Source organism: Pleurodeles waltl, chromosome 6 (assembly GCF_031143425.1).
Source record: "Pleurodeles waltl isolate 20211129_DDA chromosome 6, aPleWal1.hap1.20221129, whole genome shotgun sequence".
NCBI classification, from domain to species: Eukaryota; Metazoa; Chordata; class Amphibia; order Caudata; family Salamandridae; genus Pleurodeles; species Pleurodeles waltl.
The window spans coordinates 453,279,396-453,305,765 of NC_090445.1; the positions used below are offsets into that span (position 1 = coordinate 453,279,396).

Genomic DNA, 26,370 nt, shown 5'->3' on the forward strand with positions numbered 1-26,370 from the left:
ATGCTACCCCGCAACACGGGACAGTTCCATACAGTATGATAAAGCATGCCTATTCTACCATATCTCCACCAAGTGTCCGCACTGGCTCTAACCATCTTCATCAATGTAATTTGTACGTAATAGCAACAATGCAATATTTTCAGTTGGGCAAAGTGGAAGCCGGCACTTACGGCCACCTCTCTAGGGGATGCCAAGGTCTCCACCCATTCATAATTTTCCAGCTCGTCCAAATCTTGGGCCCATTGTTCCCTTAGGTGTTGTAGTGCATCCGGTGTGTGGTTGAGTAATTTTTTGTATGTCAAGGAGGTCGCTTTTCATGTTGGGTGTTGTCAAGCAGTCAGTCCTCCAGGGGGAAGCTTCAGGGAGCTCCAATCCCTTCAACAGTACTGCTCTGAGTGCATGGCTCACCTGTAAGTAGCGATAAACCTCGTGGGAGCCAGGTGGTAGTCAACTTGTAAATCCGCCCAAGAGATAACCTCCCCATGTGCCCAAAGGTCTCCCACCCAGGAGAGACCCATTAGGTCCCATTTATCAAAACCAAGTGTGATTCCCAGGTGTCTTGGACTGCAGAATTCCACGGTGGGTGGGGCGGGTTGTGGGCATGGGGAATAGTTGTTTGTGTGATTTTTACCCTGCCATCCCAGACCTTCATTTCTTCAAGCCAGATGCCACTGTGCCCGGTTCCTCTGGGGGAGGTATATCTAGTGGTCGATAGTGGTAAATAGGGCGGCCCAATAGTATTTCCGCATATCAGGGAGCGCTATCTTGTCATCGTACCACCCCTTGGTGAGTTTGTGTAGTGCAATTCTTGCTGGGTCCCTATCCCAGAGTAATGCTCTGAGTTTTCTATCCGTTTGTTGGGTGTTTTCGGCGTTCCCGGTCCTGGCAGTGAAAAAGGTCATCATTGGGACAAACAAAACAAAACATCCTTGCAGTTCCACCAGCAGGAGTCAGTGCCTGCTCGTGCCCCGGGTCCACCAGAGAATTTGCACCTGAGCTGCGCTACTCTAGACATGGCCTCTGTACTACTCCTTCTAGGCCCCTCCTAGGACCAAAAACCTCTGTCAATAAATAAGGGACAACCCTGAAGTGCCCACCAGGCACTTCTCCTTTGGCCCCGGCGCTCACTTTCCACTCACTAGTGGAAGACAGGGTGGGAAGAAGGGGGGCACCCCACCCATTCCTTTTGAGAGCACTGGGGGCAGCAAAGCATGGTGCAGGCAGGCCAGCACAAAGGTCCTGATGAGCAAAAAGTGGCAGTATTTCTTGGAGACCTAAAAGGCCACTGGTCAGCACATAAGCAGGGCAGTTCCAATGGTGTTTCTTGGCAAGTTGTTACAGCAGCATCTGCTGTCCAGTCCATACAGTGTCTCAAAAATCAGGGGGCTACATCACCTCAATTTATACTCAGAAGTGCCTTTGTTCAAGGGATAACTTCAAAAGAGCCCTTTCAAGTGAAGCCCAACACCCTTTTAATTTTGCCCTGTCTCCAGATATCAGTTGGGTGTAATCTGTCCATTGTGTGAGAGCAGGACGCAGCCTGTTCACGTGTAAGGTGTGGAGGCCCCTCTCTCTCCCCAACCCAGGAAGTCTATCAATAAACAGATGCTTCTTCTGTCGCACCCAGCCCCTCCTGTATGATGACTGTTTAGAAAGTATGCACTAAGTGGAGCCGTCACTCTGCCTCAGACATGGATTGGGGTCAGGCTGCAAAGTACTAGAGTTAAAGGCACAGATAAGTGTCCACTTTCTAAAAATTCACCTACATCAGTAACATGATTTCTCACTACCAATGCAAACATACCAATGCTATTCCTCACAGATCAGAAAATACTACTTCGACATATGTCAGGGAATTTCCCATGCAATCCTCTGGGAGAAGCAGCGCTAAAAGTAGTGAGAAACTAACAGTGAGAAACTAAATAGGCTGTTTGTCACTACTAGGACATGGAAAACATAAAGACGTGTCCTACCTTTTACATACACAGCACCCTGCCCATAGGGCTATCTAGGGCCTACCTTAGGGGTGACTTAGTGTAGTTAAAAAGGGAGTTTTGGCAAGTGGTTTGGTTTGCCAAGTCAGTATGGCAGTAAACTGCGCACTCAGGCCCTGTAGTGGCAGGCCTGAGACAGGTTTGAAAGACTACTTCTGTGGGTGGTGCAATCAGCGGCCCACTTGAAGCATTTAACTTACAGGCCCTGGATGTATAGTATACCACTTTACAAGTGACTTACAGGTAAATTAAATAAGCCCAACTGATGTAAACCAATATTACCAGGTTGTAGGGGAGAGAACACATGCACTTTAGCACCATTAGCAGTGGTAAAGTGTCCATAGTCCTTAATCCAACAAAAAGATGGTCGAAAAAATAGGAGGAGAAAGGCAAAAAGTTAGGTGATAACCCTGCAGACAGTGCCATTTCCAACGGCCCGTATTGAGCAATTTTACCCAGCTGATGATGTGCGGGCCAAATCCCAGTTTTGCTAGGCCCTCAACCATATAGGGCCATTCCAGTGTGTCAAAAGACGATTTTTGCATCGAGAGAGTACCAGGGTACTCTCCTGAAGGTTGCGGGACTGGCACAGCACCCCATGGAGGCACCAAAGGTTGAGAGTGGTACTTTGGCTCGGCATCAAGCCCAATTGGTCATGGTGGGCGAAGGTCGAGACAACTTTGAGTAAGCAGGCAGCCAACACCTTTGCTAGGATTTTAACCTCAGCAATGCAGTGTGGAGAGATATAGGTTGGTATGAGGCGCATCGGGTAGCTTCCCTTCTTTAGGAATGACCACTGTGGTGACCAGACGCTGATCTCTGGGCAGTGAACCAATAAGCTGACTCTCTTTAAACGTGCTGCAGGTAGGGGGCTAGCTTGGAGGGCAGTATCTTGTACAGCTCGATTGGCTCTCCACTGGGGCCAATGGCCTTGCCCGAATTAATATATTGGATGGCATGGCTTATCTCCGCTTTGGCCATTTCTTCATCTAGGAGAACATTGTCGGATTGCTCAAGAATTGGAAGGCGAAAGTCAGCTAGGAGCTCCCTTGAGTCGTCCGCAATGGCAGTGGCCATCGGGAAGTAGATCTGGGCATAGTAAGTGTCAAAGGTGTTGGCTATTCCCAGTGGGTCCTTTACCAGTACGCTAGAGCCAGTCTGCACCTCCAACACCCAGCAGCCCGTCCCATCCCTCTTGTCCAGCCAGGCCAGGAGTTTACCCTCTTTATTGCCCACCTCGTCGAGGCAGTATTGTGCTTCTCTACGGCTTACTTTAGTGGCATCAGCAGTTTTATCTCTGTATTGCTGTTGTTTTAAGTGTAGGGTATGACTGGCTTCAGTTGGGTTGCTTTGCCAAAGATCTTTTTCCATCTCTTGCAACTTTTTTTTCAAGGGCCAACATTTTAGCCGGTTCATCCTGTTTGTGTCCTCTTATCAGTGATAGACCCTGCCCTCTGATAACTTTTTTTTATACTTCCCATACCGTCTGCGGCAAGTCTACAGAGGCCTCATTCTCAGTATTGGTCCGTGGCCTCAATAATACCCTTCCTAATCAGCGTTACCTTAAAGTACCAGGGCTGAGTACAATGTTGTGTCGTCTGGTCTATGTGGAGTCCGAAGACTGCTCAAATCGGAGAGTGGTCTAATATCCCTCTGGCTAAATGTCGGACGTCTGAGTAGTGATGAAGGTCGTGTGTGAGGATGAGGAGATGGTCAAATCGGGAGAGGCTCCCGTGTGCCCCGAGTGGAAAGTAAAGTTTTGCGTTTTGGGATAATTAGCACGCCAAAAGTCCGTTAGGCCCAAGGCGGAAAGAAAATCCAGCAGTCGTCAATGGGAGAAGCCAACTGGTCTGGGGGGAAAACTATCCCTTCCAGCCCCCCATCCCCCCAATAGTAGTTTACCCTCTGGCATTGCAAGCAGTAGGGCACTTAGGTTGGGTAACAGTGAGTCATGAAGGTGAAGTGGGGAGAACACACATTAATTGTTACACCCTCCCTGCGAGACCTGCATTTCGATCCTGTGTATCTGACCATGTTCGATGAATAATTAGCAAGTGACTTACGAGTAAGGATTCCGACCTCCCCCCCCCCCCCCCCTCCTCCCCACCCAACAACCCCTCAAGAACCAGTAGTGTAATCGCATGAACGACCATCTTATATCCCACCTGTCCAGGGCATGGTACGTGCTACCTATCATGAGTCTCCTGGAGAACGATATAGAGCAAATAGCGTTTTATTTATTACATCACTACCACTGGTTTTATTTTATCTCCTAAGCTAATAATGTTCCAAGACAGGAGTTTTTTGCTGGACTTTCTGGAAGGGTCTCCAATCTGTGTGTATATTTATTTATGGGTTTTTGTCTGGCTGACCGGCCCGCCATCCATCCTCACTCCTTGGCGGGATTTGCAATTCTCTGTGCATGTGTTCATTGTCTGTGCAAACGAACCACAATACTGTTGTACCTTTTGTAACAAAGCTATAAATAAAGCTCCTAAACTGCACCCTCCACCCTGCCTCTCAGCATAGCAGACTTAGAACTGACCCCCACCCCCCAACATAGAGTGCATGTCGCTTCCAAGTAGGACTAAAACAAAGGTCGCTATGGCAGCCACATGTCAAACCCCCCATCCTCCAGCCAGAGCTTTAACCTCTTACCAATTAACTTCCATCAGCATTCAGTGCAAAAGCAGCCAAGGTCTCAGCAGCCGGTTCATCATTGTATGCTAAGAAAAGAGACGGGGGATGATGATGGAGAATGGGGAAATGTCCCTATCTCTGAGTCACTGTCTGGTTGATACCTTATCTAGTCTTTATATCATCCTGTTCTATCGGTCCAGTCATCGTGTCTTTCTTGCTGGCACTCCACTCCCTTGGGCTGCTTGTTTCAGTGACCTTGACCCGTGCAGCTTGTCCATCGAGTCATCTGTGTTCCTTGGCTTCAGTGAGTATTTGTTGCTGTGCGGAGCCACGTTTTCATTGTGCACCTCCGAACAGTCTCCAAATTTTTAGCCGGTCTCACGCCCTCTAGGGGGTAGTGAAGTGCCAGGGCTTCCCTTCTGCCACCACTCGTAGTTGTGCCGTGAACAGCATAGAGTATTTGAAATGTGCCTCACTTCCAGAAAACTACACCGGATGTGTTTGCACTCAAGTGTAAAGTCTGGGAAGAAGCTGGTGACAGTATTATCATATTTGACTGGAGGGGCACTTCGCGCTGTTTGCAAGATCGCATTGCGGTCTCTGAAATTAAAGATGCGGGAAATTATTGTGCGGGGTGGTGCTACTGGTTTGGGCCTAGTATTTGGAATTCAGTGAGCCTTCTTGACCGCAAAGAATTTGGAAAGCCCACGAGGCTGGAGGGCTTTGAGGATGTGGTCTTCTAAAAAGAGATCAGCTGCTGAGCCTTCATCCTTACCCGGGACCAAAACCAGACATATATTATTTCTTCTTGAACGACCCTCATAGTCTTCCAGTGTCACCCCCATAAGCATTGTTGTGATGTTCAGAACTTTGACTTGACACCGCAAGGTTGTTCTCTCAGTCTGGAGGGTTGCAAGAGAATCTTCTACCTCTTTCATGTGTGTTTTCAGGCTGTGGAGATCCACCCCCACCAGTGTGACATGTGTGGAGACCGTTTCTATTGTAGTTTTCAGTGAGTCAAATTATACCCCCTTCCCACCCCCACCCCATCCCTTTTATTTTATTTTTATTTTTGTGGATCGCTGCCATAATGCCCTTGAGGATGAAAGACCAGTTTTCATCTGGGGCCTTTTCGATTGGACCAGCTGCTTCCTCTGACCTTTATCCAGTTGCGCCTTCACATAGTAGGGCAAATTTGTCCAGTATTTAGTCTGGTGGACAGCCTGCGAACCTCGTGCCCCTGTCATCACCTCTACATTGTTCTGCTGCCTCCCTCCAGGAGTTTGAAAGAGGAGAAGGGCTTGGCTGTGGTACTCTGCTGCCTGCCTGGGGGTGGTCCCCTGTGGGATATCTCCCTGTGGCCTGTCGGGTATCCTGTTACCGACCTCTCTAAGTGATTCGCCGGTGGTGTAGGCCTGTGGGGGCTCTCTGTACAGAACGACCAAAGGAGTTCCTGTTGCTTGCTATCCCTCTGGAGAGGCCCACATTCATTTGCTGCCCACTATATCAGTATTAAGGGCAGCTGATGCAAACCCGGGCCCGAATTGATACCTGTAGGGGGAGTGATTTGGCGTCCTAGGCTTGACTCCAAGGCGGTGTGCTGTTAGAATTTCTTTAGGGAGGTCTGGGGGTCGGTTTGAGGACTTCCAGGAAGGCTGTAGTGCATTGTGTTCACCCCTAGTGTGCCACACAAAATGAGTCAAGTGTGCAATTGCAGTACCTGGTGTGGCTGGGCTGCAAGACATATTTAGTCGCTGTTTCCAGGTCCTCTCGCCCTCCCAATGGTCTCCCGTATTGGAGAGTCCATTGACGGCTTTAACCGTGCCCCGGGGCCTCTCCAGTGCTTCGAAGGGAGGATCAGATGGTTCCCTTACTTGGCCAGGTAGCTCATGGGCGATCTATAGCCACACGCTCCGCTAGGTCCCAGCGCCCTGGGGCCCACTCGTCAGCTCTCCGCTGTCTTCATTGTGCCCAGACTTGGCCCATACAGGGACATAAGCATTTTCAATCCCAAATAAAGAATAGCATCATAGTGAATGATAAAATACAAAGACCCCATCTAGAATAAGCAAAAGCAGCACTGGTCATGTTTTACTTTACTGGTACTAAAGCTCATCAAATGTGTGTAGCTGGAGCAGACACGAGTAGAGCACACAGTACTAATGAAAGTTAAAAAAAAAAAGTGAAGCATATAAGATTATAAACTGCATACTGTGTGTTAAATAAAAAAGGCCGCCTAGGAGACTCCATTCTACATGGAGCTCATGTTTAAATCCACCAGTGACACATTCTTGCCACCCAAAAGCCTGCTTTCCAACAGGGCCTTTGGAGCATGGACCATTAACAGTGGCAGAGGTAGGAACGGGGTACTGTCTGAAGCTAATGATGCAACAGTAAAGACGGTGATAAAGCCTTTGTCAGCTCAGGTCCACCACATTGAGGTTGTAGTGCTAATTAGTGTACCTTGATCTGTAAGGAGTCCTTGTAGTTTGACTCCAGGACCCTACCCGTGCCAGTACCTTGTAAGTAAAAGCCAGGGGGGAGGGGGCGTTGTGGTTTATAAGAGCAGGCATCATGGACAATTCAAAGAAAGGAACAAAAAATACACACTGTCTCCTCTTAAATGAGTCATAATGAGTGCATCAAATGTTCAATGGCTGAGAGGCAACATTGTCTCTCTCTCTCCTATTTAATTCCACAGTTACACTTCCCTCTGGGAATTAACACTTTGTTGAGAATGATATTGAGAAACCAAGGTTTCCTTGGAAGTCAAGCTGACATTTTTTTCTCCTTGAGACAAGGTTATCCCTAGCTGTAACTTGTTCAAGAAATAAATGCGTCTTCTCTCCCGTTCGATTTTTCCTTTTAATGGTAATTTATTTAGTATAGGGTTTATACTGTAATGTTCATGCTGTACATCTACAGTTTTGCAGCGCTGTAAAACGCTGCCCATATTATCCAGTGCATTGATACCAGCCGTGGAAAGATGGAAGTCCGAGCAGGCCGCAGCAGGATTCGAACTTAGGATCTGCACATCACAGCAGATGTCCGATGAGAGAATAGTAATTCATCTAACTCCTTAAACATCTCTGCATTCAAAAGAGGTTTCTGTTACTCGGTCGCTGGCAGACAACTGAATGAGAGTCGTATGGACAGGGAGAAAACAAATATGTTTTATTCTTACTTCTGTTGCTATACTTTATGGATTGCTTTACTAGGATCAGTTTCCCATATTTAGGTATTTCAAGGTGTGACTTTTTTTCTTCCATCCACTCAATCCCTTTTACTATCCAGACTCCGGTGGGTTGTTTAGCGGTAGCTGAGCAGCGCCGTTGTCTTTCAATATTGTACATGCAGTTTGTTCATGTTAAACATCTTCCCGGGCTGGCTTAGAGCGGGTGTGTTGATCTGACCTAATGGGCTGTCGGAGAACACACTGACAGTTGCACTGCCCATTGAGGGCTCTTAACTCCTTTCTCCGACCAATGGGCATTGCATCTGCTTTTCTGCTGCAGATGTTGCCATTGCTGCACTATTTTGTTAAACTTTTATCAAGTCCTTGCCACACGCCATCAATGCTGCATCTTTTGTTATTTTTAGGTTTGGCCTTTTAGAGACCTTACACCTTTATAGTTTTTTTTCTGAGACTTTTTTTGTTAGTTTTTATAATATGTATTAAAGAAACATAAAGGAGTGTTTGGGCAGATGTCTTAACCAATTGGTCTGATCATTTTACTTTTGCCTTCCACTGCATAGGGATTTCTAAAACAGCATAGGCAAGCAGGCAGCGTTACAGCATTCGGGTGTAGCATCGAAGTATAAACTTTCCCTGGTCTGGCCTACTGACAACTTTTGCTATTGTCTATAATACGTAAAATACATATAGTGGTCGGTGGATGATTTGTGTCAATTTCTCTTCTCAGTATTTGATGGTTTTCCTTCCTGTTCTTTATTTGTCCCTTCTCTGGGGCACTTCCTCATTACTGTTGTTTGATTGGATGATTATAGCCTTCAACTGCTTGCGTCCGGGGATCTAACTTATTTCTTTTCTTGCACTTTAAGAGAGTGTTTTTCAAAGCTTTCTCTCCTTCTGCTGCACCCTTCCCCCTTTTTGCCCCCCACACCACTTTGTGGATTGCTCGCTACACAAGTCCTACAAAATTACATCAAAAGCTGAAAACAAGTGCACACTTACAGGGGCTTTTGCCAGGTTGGTGTGACCATGGACCACTCCTTGCAGAGCACTGGTAGAGTCCATACTCCATGCTGCAGTGGAGAATAATATCTGCCTGCAGGGAAGGGCAGAGCCTCAGGGGCATTGTTGGGTGCCTAGGGGATCAATGGTGTAGCTATCATCGGTGCACTGAGTGCAGTGGCACCAGGACCCATAGCTCTGAGGTGCGCATGAAGCCATGACTTTGCTGTAGAGATGGCACAAGATAGGGTGATGATACTACCAGTTTATCAGGACTTCTTAACAATGCAAGGAGGCCAGGTATAATGGCCAGAACCAGCAACGCTCAGCCTGACAGCATGTTCCCTGAGGACTTGGCTTGGACAGCTGGGGCCCCCAAGGAGATCATTGGTGGCCCTAAAAGAGGCCAGAGGATCTTTCACAAGAAAACGCTACACTACAAAATGGAACATTGGTGCAACCGGCTGGAATTTAACGATATTTTGCCACGGGGATGCTTCAGCCTAAAATACCTCACTCGTTGTATTAGGGTCTATCGTCCCCTCAGTTGGTGTTCATCCCTCTGCCATAGTAGCCTACACTTAAGGTGTCATAAGAAGGGGTTTCTTCAATACTGCAGTGATTTCTTGAAGGGGTGGAGCAGGCCCCTTCAAGGTTGATGCTCACACCACTGTTAAACTTAATCTTAGTGCTAACAACTCATGAAGACTGCTTTCAACACAGCGTTTGAGGTGAAGCTCAAATGTCTACCACTCAAGACTGCTAATGGAGAGTTAGTGAATTACACACACTCAGAACACAAGAATCCTACTTACACATACAAAAGGGCAGAGTGGCAATGAGGGCAGACTCGCAACTTCTTCCAAAGATCATCTTCCATTTTCATGTCAACCAAGCTATCCACCTGCCAAGACTTTTAAAATCCAAGAACACAAGCACAAAAAATATCTGGACATGCTGGGTATCCGAATGGTAGTCATATATTGCTTGCAAGAAATAAAATCAGGAGGGGAAATAAATTCTTTACCTCCTTCACACCAGCAGGCAAAGGCTCACCGGCCACCAAGGGGACCATTACAAGATGGATTGTTCACATAATTAAGACATGTTACAATTAGCAGATGTAGTACTAGGACAAGAACAAGAGCACACTCAAAAAGGAAAAAGGGGAAACACTGGCATTCATAGTGAATGTCTCCAAAAAATGGCATCTGTATGGCAGTCACATGGTCTTCTGTATATACCTTTACAAACCACTATTGCGTGGATATTGAAGGAAACAAAGAAGCACAGGTCGAGCAGAATACTAAAACGCCTGTTTGGTAACTAATTAAGCCGATTCCCAGAATGGGAATATACAGCTACATAACTGATGCACAGCATGTGAATCCAGAGAATAGTCAAGCTGCAAAAGTAAATGTTTACTAAGCTGCATGAGTAGCTTTGCAGCTTGAAGAACTTTCTGGATTCAGGTGTGACCATCACACCTCTCCTGAAATGAGGAGGTTGTTGGACACACAATGTGTAAATTGTATAAAAGGATTATTAAGCCACGTCAAAGACGAGAGTAATGAAAAGGGAAAATATTTCTGATGATAGTGACCACCCAAATGGCCTTCTAGAACGTGTTTCCGATATCACAGAGGGATAGACGGGGCACCAAACAGTTGACTCCACTCAGGTAAAATGACAAGAGGTCTAGAAAGGCAATTCCAGACCCAACCATTACACGGTGGAAAGATGCACACACAGTATGTGACTCTAGAAGATTCTTCAGTCTGTAAAACTACTCCAGGCCAGTAACTATTTTGGTACTTTTGCATCTGCTGGTTGTGCTGGAAGAAACCCCCTTATAGGATGGCGCTGTTGGAATATGCGGAAGGAGCAGTATGCTTACAAGGCCTCACTGTTTATTTCTACCCTGACCCAGTACAATTACCTTTCAACCTCTATTTGCATCTTGTATTCTCATCCATGTTGATCAGGGGATTCTCTGCTTTTACCTCAGGCACGCCTTTTCTATTGGCATCTTCATGCGGATGCCTTAAGAGTCGCAGTCATTGTAGTTTAGCTTGGAAAAGCACAACTTTTAAATCAAACGTGTTTTTGCTGTTTGATAGGTTGTAGTGACATCCGAGATGAAAATACTAGATGCCCAGAGCAAAAAGCTGTGAAAACAAGAGAACAAACCAGGGATGGTGCCAATTTCCAGGCATTTTTCAAAGTGAATCCATATCTTGGCAATGTGCCATTAAAAAAAGATGTGCCCATTTTGACGCCTCATTCTTGGTCTGTTGTCGAAGACCTATTGTGATAATACCAATATAAAAGTATAGTGTGCTCTGGGTTAGCCCATTGATTGACTTTCCTGTCACTCATTACTAGTTCCTCATCAAGTAGCGTTCCTTCCTGTTGTAGCTCGCCCCACCCCTGGAGAATATTTTCTTTACCATCATTCGAGTTGGTTGACCTGCAGCCTTCAATTAGTTACATTCAGAAAGTGTTTTTTCTTTATCTTTCACCACTCTAGCGGAGTGCACCTGTCTTACTTCCTCCCTAGTGTGCTGCTTTGCCACCCAAATCCCCGCTCCTCTTCCTCCTCCCTCCCTACTCCCCACTCCCTGCTTCCGCTCTCCCTACCCTCACCCCCCAACTAAACCATTGTATCTCACTTCCTGATCTCTTTTTGCTGCTTGACTGCCTTTTTTTTGCGGTATACGTTTTATATTTTTTGATGGACTGTTCTAAGATGGGCCACCGCTACCTTGGAATAGTAAATTAATCAAAAAAACATGGCCATGCTATTGTGATGTATGCACACCCATGTGTGGTAACTCATGACATCATTTTTGGAGCTGCCATAGTATCCTGACGCATATATATATGTGTGGAAGATGACACATGCTTGCATATATCATTGCGCGTTTATTTTCGCCCATACAGACTAGCATCATCAAAGTAATAGCAAAGCCAAAAGCTCCGGTAACGTCATTGAATGATGAGACCTATTAGCTTTGACAACGCTTGTGCTTTCCTATTACGCATGTTGAAAATCAGCCAGCTGATGTCTGGGCCATTGCTGAAAATGTATCGCAGACCTTCATATGAAGAGAGCCTTTTCTAGGTCACGCCTTCCAAACAGCACAGCTGTCTGGTTGTGACAGACATTTTGGGGGCATACCAAGAAGGTACTGGGGCTTTGAGATCTTCTGTTGCTTCTCACTTGTTGACCTTTCTGTCAGTCTAATTTGTCTGGTTCTTATTCGTGTCCCAACTTGTCATTCTTCTGTTTGTCCTTCCCATGGAGCATAAAGTCTCTTTCCCACCTCTTTTGTTAGGATGATTTCTCTCCTTTCCCTGCTTGCTTTTCACGTTGTTTTTGGTTTGGCGCACCTCCGGAGAGCATGCATTTTCCGGCTATTTCCCTCATGCACTCTCTTCCCCAGCAGTCAGTGTTGCTCTCTGTCGCCCCTGTGCTTCTCCTCCGCCTGCTCTGTTGCTCTCACCGGGCGGCTTCTCCTCCCAACATCTGGTCTCACTTTGCTTCCATCCCCACTGCCCTCCGTTTTGCTTAGGAGCCCCCCACCTGTGCCGTCCTTCTCTGCCACCTGTTTCTCCTCCCCGTGCCCGTGTCTCTTCCACTCCCCACCCCCCCACCCCGCGCCTTTACTGATGTTCTGCTCCACCTGCACTTTCCCTGGTGCGCCCCTCCAACGTTGATTTTGCCTATTTTTTTTCTTTTTCTTTGCTGATCAAACTCGATTGGCAAATAAAAAGTAAAAAAAAAAACAGCTACAGCCGCGTCATTTTGTAGGCGCACATGCGTGGTGAGCACACCTTCACAATGAGACACCTGACTGCGTCATAGCATTTGTATTTTCTTATTTAGCCATTCTACACATCATCAGGGATACTGTAAAGAATGGCTAAAAACCATTGACAAAGCCAATAGGTCTCAAAGGCAAGGCGTGTTCTCTTTACCAATACTTTTTTTTTTTTTTTCGTCTACTCCCAAATTCCTGTTTGATTCCACCTTAGCTGGAAAGTGACAAAAGGGAGTACGACTCTTGCATTTTAGAGCGTGGCTCAGCCAACAGTCATAACAAAAGAATCTGGAATATCTGCAGAACCCATCTCTCTTCCTGCACGGTTCTGCGGTTTCTGTGATGTCTCACACCAGGGATCAATGATATGGATTCCAATGTCGAGACTGAACACACCAGACAGTTATTTAGTTCCTATACCGTTATGGCCTGTATAATGTATTAAACACACAACAGGATTCTGCTAGCTTTTTGACGCTGATTATTCACGTTCACTGTGGTGTTGAGCAAATTCCCGGTGACTAGTGCATAAGGCTGCGACAGCACGAAGCTTGGGCTCCTGTAGGCTTCTGTTTTTGCCACCTGACGCAGTTTGATGTGGATTGTGTGTATTGGTTTATTTCCAGAGGCAGTGAGGGAGAATGATGACCCACATGATCCAAGCGTCCACCTGGAATTCAGCTGAGCTGACGTATTGCCTTTCCAAGCCCTTTCTTTCCCTTGTGATGGCTAAAAAGAGGGTCAATCCTCTCCGAAACTGTAAGATATTAACAGGTTAGGAAATGAAAGCCTGGTGTTTTTGTAGTCACTTGTGACACATTTTATTTTATAAGTTCTCGTTGTTTTTTGCTGTATAAAGGCACCGCAGTCCGTTGCCCAAGCCACTGTGCCTCCTGGCCTACACCATTTTGTGGCCTTAAGACAGAGTATGTGATGATAAGCGCAGAGGCTCAGCAAAGGCACCGTAAATCCTAACGCAAGCAAGGAAAATGCTTTCCTATTTGATTTTTTGGGGGGAAAAAGAATATGAAAGGAGTGTAGTATTATACACCTGGCATGCCTGGGACTTGGGCCTCTGCTTTGGCTGAAATTAATGGTAGATGTGTCCTGGAAATGCTCCATGGGGCCCAACACCATGTTTAGGGTCATTTGGCTGTCTAATTCTGGTAGCCAGCAACTTTTGAGGCGATTGTCCTACGCCAGGTATGGACCAGCCCTCCAACAGGGATCCTTAGGTATTGGGCAGCTCTGGCCATTAACAATACATCAAGATGAAATGGCTCACAATCATGTCTATTTCTCACCAGGAAAAGAAATAGGGAACAAAACATCCACGTAGCAGGTTCAAAAACTCACCTCCTTTCCACCCTCACCCTAAAACAGAAGTAACAAGGCATGTCCACACAGTCTAAGAACAAGACTTGGCAAAGCCAGTAAGTCTTGCCTTAAAGAAGTATTGGATCTACCCGTGTATTTCCTTAATTTTGTACTTCATCAAAACAGCAGCTGCACAGCATGAGGGAAAAATGTATATAAAACAAGCATTGGCAAAGCTATTAAGTCTCACCTTTGCAAGAGCTGTTGGTTTTGCCAGTCTGTTTTAGCCATGTTGTTCAACAGCGTGGACCAAAGTTAGTGGCCTAGAGGAGCGTGGCGTAGAGTGTTGTGGAATGGCAGAGAGTTTTGTGTATTGGAGTGGGATAGTGTGGAAACACATAGAGTGGCATACACTGGACTGGCATAGAGTAGAGTGGACTTGCAGAGAGTGCATTGGCGCAGAGTGTTGCTGAGTGTAGTGGCGCTGAGTGCACTGGTGTTGAATTCAACAGTATAGAATGGAGTGGTGCAGAGTGCCATAGAGTGCTTTTGAGTGGCATAGTATAGTGGTGTGGAGTGCACCTGGAGAGCCTTAAGCAAATAAAGCCAGCAAATGGGAAGCCAGAAAGTGAGTTACAAACCACAAAGTCAATGGTAAATAACAAGCGGAATACATTCCTAGGTCAACTTTCCGAAAGTTCCCAATATATCTTTAGCAAACTAAACAGCTTTGTGGTCTGTTAGGCTGCAATCTAATAAGCAATAGTAAAATAATAAGCACAATTACATAGCTTCTGGGCCATGTCATTTTGTAGGCTCAAGCATGTCATTTACATGACACAGCCCAGCGGTTGTCATTGTGGGGTGTTTTCTTCTTAAAAAGAAGCATGTTTAATGGAGTCCGGATTGCGGGGCAAGGGGCGGCAGCAGCACGCAAATGAAGACGAGGAACATGGAGAAGAGCCAGAGGTAAAGAGGACTCCGATGAACGTGAGAAGCATGTTCTGGGGGCACAGAAGCACACTGAGAAAGGGTAAAGTGCAGGTGGGGTCCAGACGCACACAGGAGAGAGTTCTTTATTCACAGTATATTTTGGACAGTATTTACTGGAAATGTCCGCGTAAAGCTCCACTGCAGTGGCATAATATCAATAATCAGATGTCTGGTTCAAATTTGTCAAATTGCAATTGTGAAGCAATTTGACAATCTATTCTTAATCTATTTTCCACTCTGCATCATGCCTGTGAAGAAAGTTCATTCACATGGTTTTACCAAATAGCTGACAATGCTTTCCTTTTTAATGCACATCAAAAATCCATAATTCCTGGGGAACAATTTGTAACATGTTCCAGAAAGTAGTGAGGCAGGAATCAACGAATGCAACATGTGAAAAGCATAAAGCAGTGCAAACTACATTTTAGCCACCCAGGAGATGCTTTACCAAGAGTGCGTCCGTTAGAAAGGCTCAGTGGATTGAGCGCCAGCTGGGCATGTCGATGTACAATTGTCAGAGCACTGAATCGGGGTCCAGCAGGACTGACTCCTCTGTTCATCCTTCTAACAGTAGAACCCCAGCCGACTGAAATTACCTATAACTTGGTGTGTTACACTGTTATTGCTTCTAAAAACAGTTTTCAAATTATTTGCAAGTTCGAATTCACTGTTTAATATTATAGAAGAAAAAGCCTCTCCACTGAGAACTCATTCCAGCTAGTGGATAGCATTAGTATTGCCCTATTTGTAGAAAATGAACTGGAAAGACATTAAGCATATTACAAGTAATCGACATATATTATGCATATATAAAGGAGAAAGCATTTTCAGCGCCCTCAGCCCAAACAATTCTGTACCAGCAAGTTCTGGATTTTATACACAGTGACTTTTCCAAATCCCTCGAACAACACTGACCGCATTTACGGAACTAACACTCATCTCTTTTTTTCTTCTGTTTGTACAGCTGATACAAGCCCTGGTGCATGCATCGGTTGCCTAACCTACATTTTGTTTGTTTAACATACATATTGTGGAAGCAGACATGCTTGCTAGGAATTAAAGTCCGTAGGACCCATAAAATAAACATTAGTGAGCACAGCTGTTTACTCACTGTCCACACAGCAATCCCATTGCCCTGCCAAGCAAAAATGATAAAAGCAAATATTGCGGGATGCCTCCTCCCCCAAGACCCCACCCCCTCCCCACAGCACGCTGCTCCTACCTTTAATCCCAGTCTGCTGATCAGTGCCACTGAGAATCATTAATTAAATTCAATTTAGTCTCGTTTCACTGTCTGGCACGCTGCTGAGCATTGGCAGACGCTTAGCTTCCCATTCAACACCACCAGCACCTTCTGCACAGAGCAGGTTTTTTGTTTTTAGTTTTTAAGCAGCTAAACAAGAACATTTCAGGCAAGGCTGCTTAAGACGGGGGGGACCTCTGAAGTTGTGAAGGATGAAGGCACCTTGTCAGAGACTGACAAAGAAATACAAAATTATACTCATTTTACCAAGAAACACAGCATGTCTAGCAGAGTCATGTTTGTATAATTGTACTCTGACAAATATACTGAAAAAGACTAAACATACCAGTGTTTGACCGATTGTTACATAGGTACATGGCTACAGTGTCGCCCTTCATGCACACACATGGAGTCCTTCACGGGAAATAAAGTAGTGGAAGAACACTCGCCAAGGAAAGCCGTATTTGGGCTGTGGTCCAGGGGGAGGAACAAATGTATGAGGAGGAAGTTAAGCTTGCGTGCACTGGCCAAAGAAAAGCAAGGAAATGACTGACCATGAAGTCAGCGAATGGTAAGCAATGGGTAGCCTCTAAACCCCCTGGGGAAAAAAAAAAAAAAAAACGTGTTACATTGTTTACTGTATCTTATCAGATGATCAAAGATAAATCGCGTGGGCAGGATCAGAGTCGGTGTTAACCGCTATAGCTTATGAGGCAATGTGTCCAAACAGAAAACAGTTCTGACAGCAAGTTAATCAGCATAGTCAATAAATAAGCTTTAGATCAAGAAGGTTGGAGTCCAGTGAAGTTGGAAACCAGGAACGTTTATTAACAAAAGTAATGATGAAACATGAAGGCAGAAATATAATCTTAATCAGAATGCATGGTAGATCTGAATAGGGATTTAGCATAGGGCGCAATTGGATGTAGCAAGTAGTCTGACATGTCAGAATCTCAAAGCGAAAATAATCCACGTCAAAATCAAGAGACAAAATGATGCAGTCCTATTCTCAGAGTTTGAGCAAACAAGTCTAGCTCACCTCCAAGTGTATCAGCTTTTATAGACAAAATCACCGTAGAAGTCAATGGAAATTGCACAGTCCGTATAAGGTGACCAAAGTCAAACAAATCATATTTCAGAATTGTACAGCATCATCTATTCCCATTCTAGCACTATCCCCCTTACTGAATATTCTTGTTCTCTGTTGTAACCTAACATCATCACATTTGGCAGTTTACATCTAATTACAAACCAGTAGAAGGGGGGAATTTGCAGCGTTATTGGCAGGAAGAGCCTTGAATATGGCATAATCCAAGCCAGAAATTACATGTGCCATGCCTATATAGGTGCCACCCTTGCACGCTGACACCCGTTCTTTTCTTCCCACACCAGAGGAGAGAGCTGCTCCAGTCACTTTTCGACTGCCCTTTTCGACCTTTTGTCAAATATTTTTTTATATTTTGTCCTGTCGTGTGGGGATGTCCACCAAAAAGGCAGGGTTCTAACCATGCAGCGCCTGTCACCGCCAGATGTAGATGACGGACTTGCATTTGATTTGCCTTCGGTGTTTGGAGGGTGATCACAGTGCCAAGGATTGCTGCAACATGAATTCACGTTTCTCAGTTGGAAAGTTGCAAATAGAAACTGACAACAGCGCACTGGTGTGGCACCTATAAATTCACTGCTAAGGGGCTTTTCTGATGTGGACCATACTGTGTGAAGCGGAACGACGCCACCTACAAGCGCACAGGGGTACTGCTCATCAAAAGATAACGGATCCAGTCTGATGCCTGGGGAATATGCTAAGGTAAGGAATCTGTGGCTGGATAGTCTCTGCCGGATAAGGCGTTACAGAAGGTAAGTGACGTGTTCTTTTTTTGGAGCTGAATGCCAAAAGAGGAGCAAAGATATTAGCTCACCCGATATGGGAACCACACAAGCTGTTAGATTTCTAGGCATCTAGTGTGCTTTGAATACATTGAACTTTACTTCATTGGGTGCCAAAAGCCACTTGATTATGAAGGACACCCTTAACATTACTAAAAGTTCTTCCTGAACAACTGTGACCATTCCTCGCCAGAACTGCCAATATCTCTTGAGATGATCACAAAGTCTTGGCTCCATCACTGATCCTTCTTTACCACAATGAACCACATCACTGAAGTCTTCTGCCGTTTTTCACATATATAAAGACAACATTCAGCTTTACCTAAACCTACTTGCAATATCAGGGGGCCATTACAAGTGGTTACTTCCCAGTCCAGTTGCTAGTATCTGCTCTCTTTTGACTAGTACTGTTAGACCCATTCAGAGTGACTATGACTTGAGGATGATTTCACAAGATTTTGGTCTGCTTTAAAGACAGACCTCTTTGAGTTCATCTTTAGTCTTAGAGCCTGATTTAGGGTTTGGCAGACTGATTCACCATCACAAGCCTTATGATATAATGCACTTGTAATAAGAGGGACATGATATCTGTCAGATTTGTGACAAAGCACCTGTCTGCCAAACTCTAAATAAGCCCTTGCTGTCAGACAATATTCACGGGGCCACAGGGCAGATGGGCTACGGGGCCCTAACCATGATGGTTTAGGTAATTTGCCACTGGTGTCCTGGGACCCGGTACTCTGACTCTGAAGTGTGGAAACGTTGTACTTGGCCACTTTGCCATCTCAGGGTATGAAATTACATGATGTGGTACACACTCGGGATTTACAAAAGTGGATGTGCTGGTGGACAAGATGAGGCAGGCTATCACGCTCACAGGGGCTCTTTCCAGAAATCCTGCCTCCTTCTCTGTGCTCAGATGGTTGGCACGGCAGTGGCTCCACCAAGACTCCTCCAGCAGTCTGCGCCAGTGGTTGTGGTAGAAGGAACATCTTCCTTCAGTCCCGGGCGTTCGTTCAAACCCTGAAATGTATCTTAAGGTAGCCATCAAAGGACATCTGAGTCTTTCTCTGTGGTGGTCTCTGAATTAGGTAGTATCTACTTTTCAGATCAGACTGGCATGTCAGACACAACCTCTCCTCATTCTGACTTGACACTGCTGCTGGCCAGAAAGACATGGTGAATTCTGGGCACGTCGTGGACCTCTCCATTGTTTTCTCTTCTTCCAGTGGGCTCTTCCTCATACTCTGCTCTGCAGCTGAGTTCTCCAACGCAGGCGGACTCCTGTGAGGCAAGCTCTCTCCTTCACCACTCAGCAGGCAGTTGGCTCCCAGTATTGCTGACAGACCCACAAAGTCTTCCATCAAAGCTTACAGAAACCTGAAACATAGCAGCTATTCTCAGGCATAGAAGCACTTTGACGTGTAACAAAGTGGGAGGCTTGGTGCCAACTTCGGTACACTCTTTTCAGATGAAATATTGATTCACTTTCTGGATTTGTAAATCAGTCTGGCCTGGGTTTCTTTTCATAGTTAATTTTTCCTCTGCATCACGGACAGGTTCTTGGTGCAAGGTAATTGCTTCTCACAGCAGTCTGTTACAATCCATGCTCCAAGCAGAAGTACACATAAGTTGACCACAGTAGGTGTGAAGCTGTTCACCTGCTTCTCATCAGCTTTCCGGCTTGGGACACTCAAAGGAAAAAAAGTACCCAGGATCTCCCAAGAAACATCTTTCACTAGCACCTGTCTCCTCATCCATATTCCTCTGCCACTAACCAAATGGCAGTGCTCAGGAAGGACTAATCAGCAATCCTTTACTCAAAGGTTAACATATAATTTCCAAAGGCAGTCCTGTCTCCATCCCTCTACACCTCTGTATCTAGACTTAGAACCCCTTTCTCAGGAATGCAGACAGTACACTTCCACTGTCTAGGGGCTCTTTGACAACCTCCATTTTGCGCCATGTCAGACCAGGAGCAATCCAAAATAGAACCCACGGGTAACATTATACATACACACTTGCTAACAGTATGAAGTCCTGCAAGCATAGATGTACATTCATGTAACATTCACCCAGGAATGACAGCGCAGGGGTCTGGCCATGATGTGAGTGGAACTTTACTTGAGGGGGGTCTTGTAGGCATTATGCTTATATCCCTGAACAGGTTAAAAAGCCCGTTCAGCTACTGATCGCTAAAAACATGGTATGATGTCACCACCTCTAACTGTAGACGGCCATTGAAGACGGGTCTTGTGCCCAGCCAAGGGTACACTTTTTTCACCCAGCCTTTGGTTCTCAATGTCAATTTTGTGTGCAGAGGCCAAGATAAAGTCGGGACTCCAGCTTCACTTGCAGTTGGGACACTCAGAGCAGGGGTAATCGTCCCCTGTAATGCTGGGGATGTTCCTGTCTCTTCCCTTAGATATGGCCAATTTTATGGTCTCCAAGTAACCGGATCGGGCTTTTCCGCTGCTGTTGCATCTGAACATAGATTGTCATTAAATGAAACCACAGTGATTTCTCATCACAAGTGTTCACTTTTATTTTGACACCAACAACAGTTTAATCATTCTTTTGAGTGTTACTGTTCTTATCCTGTTTGGTTTAGAATGCAGCCAACCCACCTGTATGTAGCTCAGTATACATTGGATCATCTCTCTTGAGGGCAGCATTGTCAACCGGTTGTTGACAGGTCAACGCTACCAAGACCTGCCTATACCACCTATGTATAGGCTAGCAAGTAAGTAGCGTTGGTGGTGTTTAGTCTTCTGCACTCTGACAATTTTTCCATAATAGTAGTTCATTCACAGGTTTATCATTCATACCCTTGGAGAACCTCTTGCGGTGCTGGACGATTGTTGCCCTCCATAACACTGATAGGACTGAAAGCTGTAGGACTGAAAGCTAGCATTGTAATGATTTGATTTGTGTTTTACTATTCCTGTTCTTTCTCATGCATTGCCTACTTTGTACCTCAAAAGTTCCTAGAAATTAGTTGGAAGCAGCACAGGGTACTTGAGAAAAACTACAAAATAGATGTTACACATTTTAATCTCTTTGTCAAGCTCTCACTCTTTTTTAAAGAAATTGATGACACAAGATTGTGCTAAGTGATTTTTTTTCTCCTTTATCCTTCCTTTTCCTTCTGCAGTTTATCTCAGTACAGTGAGGAAAACATGATGGACCCCTACAACCTGGCAATCTGTTTCGGACCTACCCTCATGTCTGTCCCTGAGGAGCAAGATCAGGTTTCCAGCCAGGCCCACGTCAACGAGCTCATCAAGACCATCATTATTCAGCATGAGAACGTCTTTCCGGGGATCCGGGAGCTAGAGGGGCCAACATACACCAGGGGCGTGAGCACGGATGACTGGTACGTGACTTGGTCTTGGATTCCTTATCTGTGTAACATCCTCCTCTTTGGCAGGAAGTACTTAACAGAGGCCAAGGTTCATAGATGTGAAAGGCCTGCCGTGGGCCAGGAATCTAAAGGACTCTGTGTACACTAGTGTGTGACGCTAATAGAACATGTAAACCTAGGGGGCATAAAGTCTGTCTCGGAACAGCTGAAGGGGTCCCAGTCACTACTGTGTGAGCAAATTAAACAAATCAGGAGTTCGAATTTGATATGTGGTCTCTTCTGTGGAATGCAAGTGTGCTCTATACACCAGGAGACTTACTAACAGGCACAGCACTTCTACCTCCGCCTTCAACAATGGAGCGGCACTGTATATGCTGTATTGATGGCACGGTTTTACTCTTTTCCCATGGGCTAAAGACATTCCACTACAAATAAGGTTATCAGTTGAGTTTCAAGCTTTGTTTAGGCTTACCTGTGCAGAAGAAGGCATCTCACCTAATCCGCTCTGCTCCTTATATGGGGTAAAGAAATCCTAGTTCTTCTCATCTGGATTTTTGTGACCTCTGTGCCTGTGCCTTTCAACAGGCTCTTGACTTTGAGCCTCTTCCTCTCAGTGCTTGTGTATAAAAGGTATCCCCACACTGCTTTTTGAAGGAAGATATTTGGAGTTGCTTGTATTAATAACCGTGAGTTATCCAGTTGCTGTAGACATCTTGCTTACATTATACAGGGCCACTGGAATTATGCGAATGTGCGGCCTCGTCGTTTTTTGCATCATCATAGCTTTGCCACATTTGCCACATAATCCACTATCTGATGCATAATCTGCAGATTTTAACAAAAAAAAAATGTTTCCAGCTCAAACTGTTCAAAAGTTACTAAAAGCGCAGCAGCATGTGTTGCCACTAGGAGGAAGACCCTTGCCGAAGCTTGACTGGTCACCTTTCTGTAGCTTATCGCTATATTTGAGTGTTAGACCAACAAATGAGGTGCAACCAATACCCAGATAGTGCTAACAAGTGCAAATATGACAAAATAATGACGTATTTCTACCCTAAAATGTGCTAAATTACGCAGCATGATTCGCCTTTTCTTGCTGCATACTTACTCAACCCTGCCGCATAATGTTGTCCTCCCCTGCTTCATAATTCAAATGCTTATATTCTTGAGCCATTGAATCCTTGAACCATTGGTTAATTTAGTAAAAGTTTTTTGGGCCCTTTCCATACACGCATGTGGCTACACATTCTGTGTTCATTGTGATGATGTCCAGCCTCTCTTCTGTCTAAACCACTGTCCTAAGTTGTTGGGGACTTTGTTGTCTCCAGAATGGTGGTGCCCAGCACAACTTCTCCTGGAGCCGGGCGGCAATTCTCTACTACAGCAATCGACCTTTCAAGCACTCCTCACTGAGGAGGGAGGTGGGTCAGTGATGGGCCTGCCCTGGTTGCCAGCTGCATTGGGTGTCCAGGCATTACGGATTTGCCCGGAAAGTCCCCATTTTTCAGCAGCTGTCTCTGTAGATTTCAGCAAATTTGGCCCATGTCCCGGTTTTCAGGGAGTCGACTGAAAGCTGAGGGGGGGCACATTTTGATATGTTCCAAAGCTGGACTGGTTAGTAGCTGTTCTCAGAAAGCAATGTAATTATCAGGTGTGATGGTGGGTTTAAAAATTGCACTTTATTTCCTCAGTGTCTCTGTCTTTCTAAGTTGATGTGTGCTCTCATTCTGTGACCATTGGTAGAGTGACCACTTACCCGTAATTTTCACGGACTGCCGGTAATTTCACCATAATGCCTGTTGTCCGTGTGAAAAGATTTAACGGACGGCATTTGTCAGTAGTTTTGGCCTTTCAGCTAAAGGACAAAATAAATGACTATTCCCCAGCTGAAGTGGAAGGGAGGAGAAGTCTCCTGTTCGATGGCATCTGTCGCTGTAGATACGCATGTTTTGCAATAGCTCGCCATCTGGTGTTGGGCCGGAGTGTTACAAGTTGTTTTTCTTCGAAGAAGTCTTTCGAGTCACGGGACCGAGTGACTCCTCCTTTTGTCTCCATTGCGCATGGGCGTCGACTCCATCTTCGATTGTTTTTTTTCCGCCATCGGGTTCGGACGTGTTCCTGTCGCTCCGAGTTTCGGAACGGAAAATTAGCTAATTTCGGAAGATTTTCGTCGGTATTGTTGCGTTCGGGATCGGCGTACTTAGATTCCACACCGCATCCAAGATCGAAGAGCTCCGGTGCCCTTCGGGGTAGTTTTTCGATCCCCCGTCGGGGCCTGGTCGGCCCGACCGCGTGCTGAAGAACGCCGATGGAACGGACCCCGTTCCGTTTCTGCCCCAAATGCCACAATAAATACCCCTATACAGACCAACACTTGGTCTGTAACCTGTGCCTGTCACCTGAGCACAGTGAAGACACCTGTGAGGCCTGTCGTGCGTTCCGGTCCCGAAAGACACTCCGAGACCGTCGAGCCAGAAGACTTCAGATGGCGTCCGCGCCGACAGCCCACCGAGAGTTCGAGGAGCAGGAAGAGGAAGGTACCTTCTCGATCCAAGAATCGGACTCCGAAGGATTCGACGATACACAAACCGTGAGTAAGACGTCGAAAACCACACAGAGAAACATTTACAAGGCCCAGGGGACGCCACTGCCATCCGGCCATGGCTCCACCCATAAATTCGGTGATCGACCGTCGGCACCGAAAAAGGCCCAAACAGTGCCGAGGTCATCCGACTCCGGTCGAGACACCGGCACGCAGCCTTCTCGGGACCGAGAAAGTGCTGGAGACAAGCCTTGACACCGAGATGCCGGTGTGGACACGGCTCGACGCCGAGACAGCGGCACCGAAGAAGATCGACGCCGAGAGGTTTCGGCCCCGAAAAAGAAAAAAGTCACCTCGGAGCCGAAAAAACACGCAGACAGGGTTTCGATGCCGAAACAAACTGCAAGCGACCCAGCTTCAGGCTCTTATACAGAAGAGCACTCGCTAACCTCCCAAATGCAAAAGCATAGGTTTGAGGAAGAGCTACAAGCAACTGATGTGGACCATACGCAAAAGCGTATCTTCATACAGCAGGGGACAGGAAAAATAAGCACCCTTCCCCCCATTAGGAGAAAGAGAAGGTTGGAGTTCCAGACTGAACAGACACCACAACCAAAAGTGGTGAAAAGAGTTACCCCACCACCCTCTCCTCCGCCCGTGATTAACGTCTCACCAGCACGAACTCCATCACACTCCCCAGCTCACACCACCATAAGCCAGGGTGACCAAGATCAAGACGCATGGGACCTATACGACGCCCCAGTGTCAGATAACAGTCCGGAGGCATACCCTACGAAGCCATCTCCACCAGAAGACAGCACCGCGTATTCTCAAGTGGTGGCTAGAGCAGCACAATTTCACAACGTAAGCCTCCACTCAGAACAGGTCGAGGATGATTTTTTATTCAACACACTCTCCTCCACCCACAGCTCATACCAAAGCCTGCCTATGCTCCCTGGTATGCTCCGGCACGCAAAAGAAATCTTTAAGGAGCCGGTCAAAAGTAGGGCAATCACACCAAGGGTGGAAAAAAAGTATAAGGCGCCTCCTACAGACCCGGTTTTCATCACTACACAGCTGCCACCAGACTCTGTCGTTGTAGGAGCAGCTAGGAAAAGGGCCAACTCTCACACATCTGGAGATGCACCACCCCCAGATAAAGAAAGCCGCAAGTTCGATGCAGCTGGTAAAAGAGTCGCAGCACAAGCTGCAAACCAGTGGCGCATCGCGAACTCCCAGGCACTACTTGCGCGCTATGACAGAGCCCACTGGGACGAGATGCAACATCTCATTGAACATCTGCCCAAGGACTTACAAAATAGGGCAAAACAAGTGGTTGAGGAGGGACAGACCATTTCCAACAACCAGATCCGCTCCTCCATGGACGCTGCAGATACAGCTGCACGGACAATTAATACATCTGTAACTATCAGAAGGCATGCATGGCTCCGAACGTCTGGATTTAAACCAGAGATTCAACAAGCAGTTCTCAATATGCCTTTTAATGAAAAAGAACTGTTCGGTCCAGAAGTGGACACAGCGATTGAGAAACTCAAAAAAGATACGGACACTGCCAAAGCCATGGGCGCACTCTACTCCCCGCAGAGCAGAGGGAATTACAGCACATTCCGTAAAACGCCCTTTCGAGGGGGGTTTCGGGGTCAGAGCACACAAGCCAGCACCTCACAAGCAACACCGTCCAGTTACCAGGGACAGTATAGAGGAGGTTTTCGGGGACAATATAGAGGAGGGCAATTCCCTAGAAATAGAGGAAGATTTCAGAGCCCCAAAACCCCTACTACTAAACAGTGACTCACATGTCACTCACCCCCTCCACACAACACCAGTGGGGGGAAGAATAAGTCATTATTACAAAGCATGGGAGGAAATCACTACAGACACTTGGGTTCTAGCAATTATCCAACATGGTTATTGCATAGAATTTCTACAATTCCCTCCAAACATACCACCAAAAGCACAAAATTTGACAACACACCATTCCAATCTCCTGGAGATAGAAGTGCAGGCACTATTGCAAAAGAATGCAATCGAATTAGTGCCAAACACACAAATAAACACAGGAGTTTACTCACTGTACTTTCTGATACCAAAGAAGGACAAAACGCTGAGACCAATCCTAGACCTCAGAGTAGTGAACACTTTCATCAAATCAGACCACTTTCACATGGTCACACTACAAGAAGTATTGCCATTGCTAAAACTACACGACTACATGGCAACTTTAGACCTCAAGGATGCTTATTTCCATATACCAATACACCCATCGCACAGGAAATACCTAAGGTTTGTATTCAAAGGAATACATTACCAATTCAAGGTACTGCCTTTCGGATTAACAACCGCACCAAGA

At 46.0% G+C, this 26,370-nt stretch overlaps 1 protein-coding gene across 2 annotated transcripts in view; it reads left to right on the forward strand.

Annotated features, from left to right (window-relative positions):
* The window catches only part of SRGAP2 (SLIT-ROBO Rho GTPase activating protein 2), a 488,054-nt gene that overhangs the window by 416,548 nt on the left and 45,136 nt on the right, over positions 1 to 26,370 (forward strand). For both annotated transcript variants that reach the window (XM_069238579.1, XM_069238580.1), the window contains one exon: positions 21,248 to 21,469. In XM_069238579.1, coding sequence (XP_069094680.1) covers positions 21,248 to 21,469 — 222 coding nt within the window. The remainder of the gene's footprint in view (positions 1 to 21,247; positions 21,470 to 26,370) is intronic.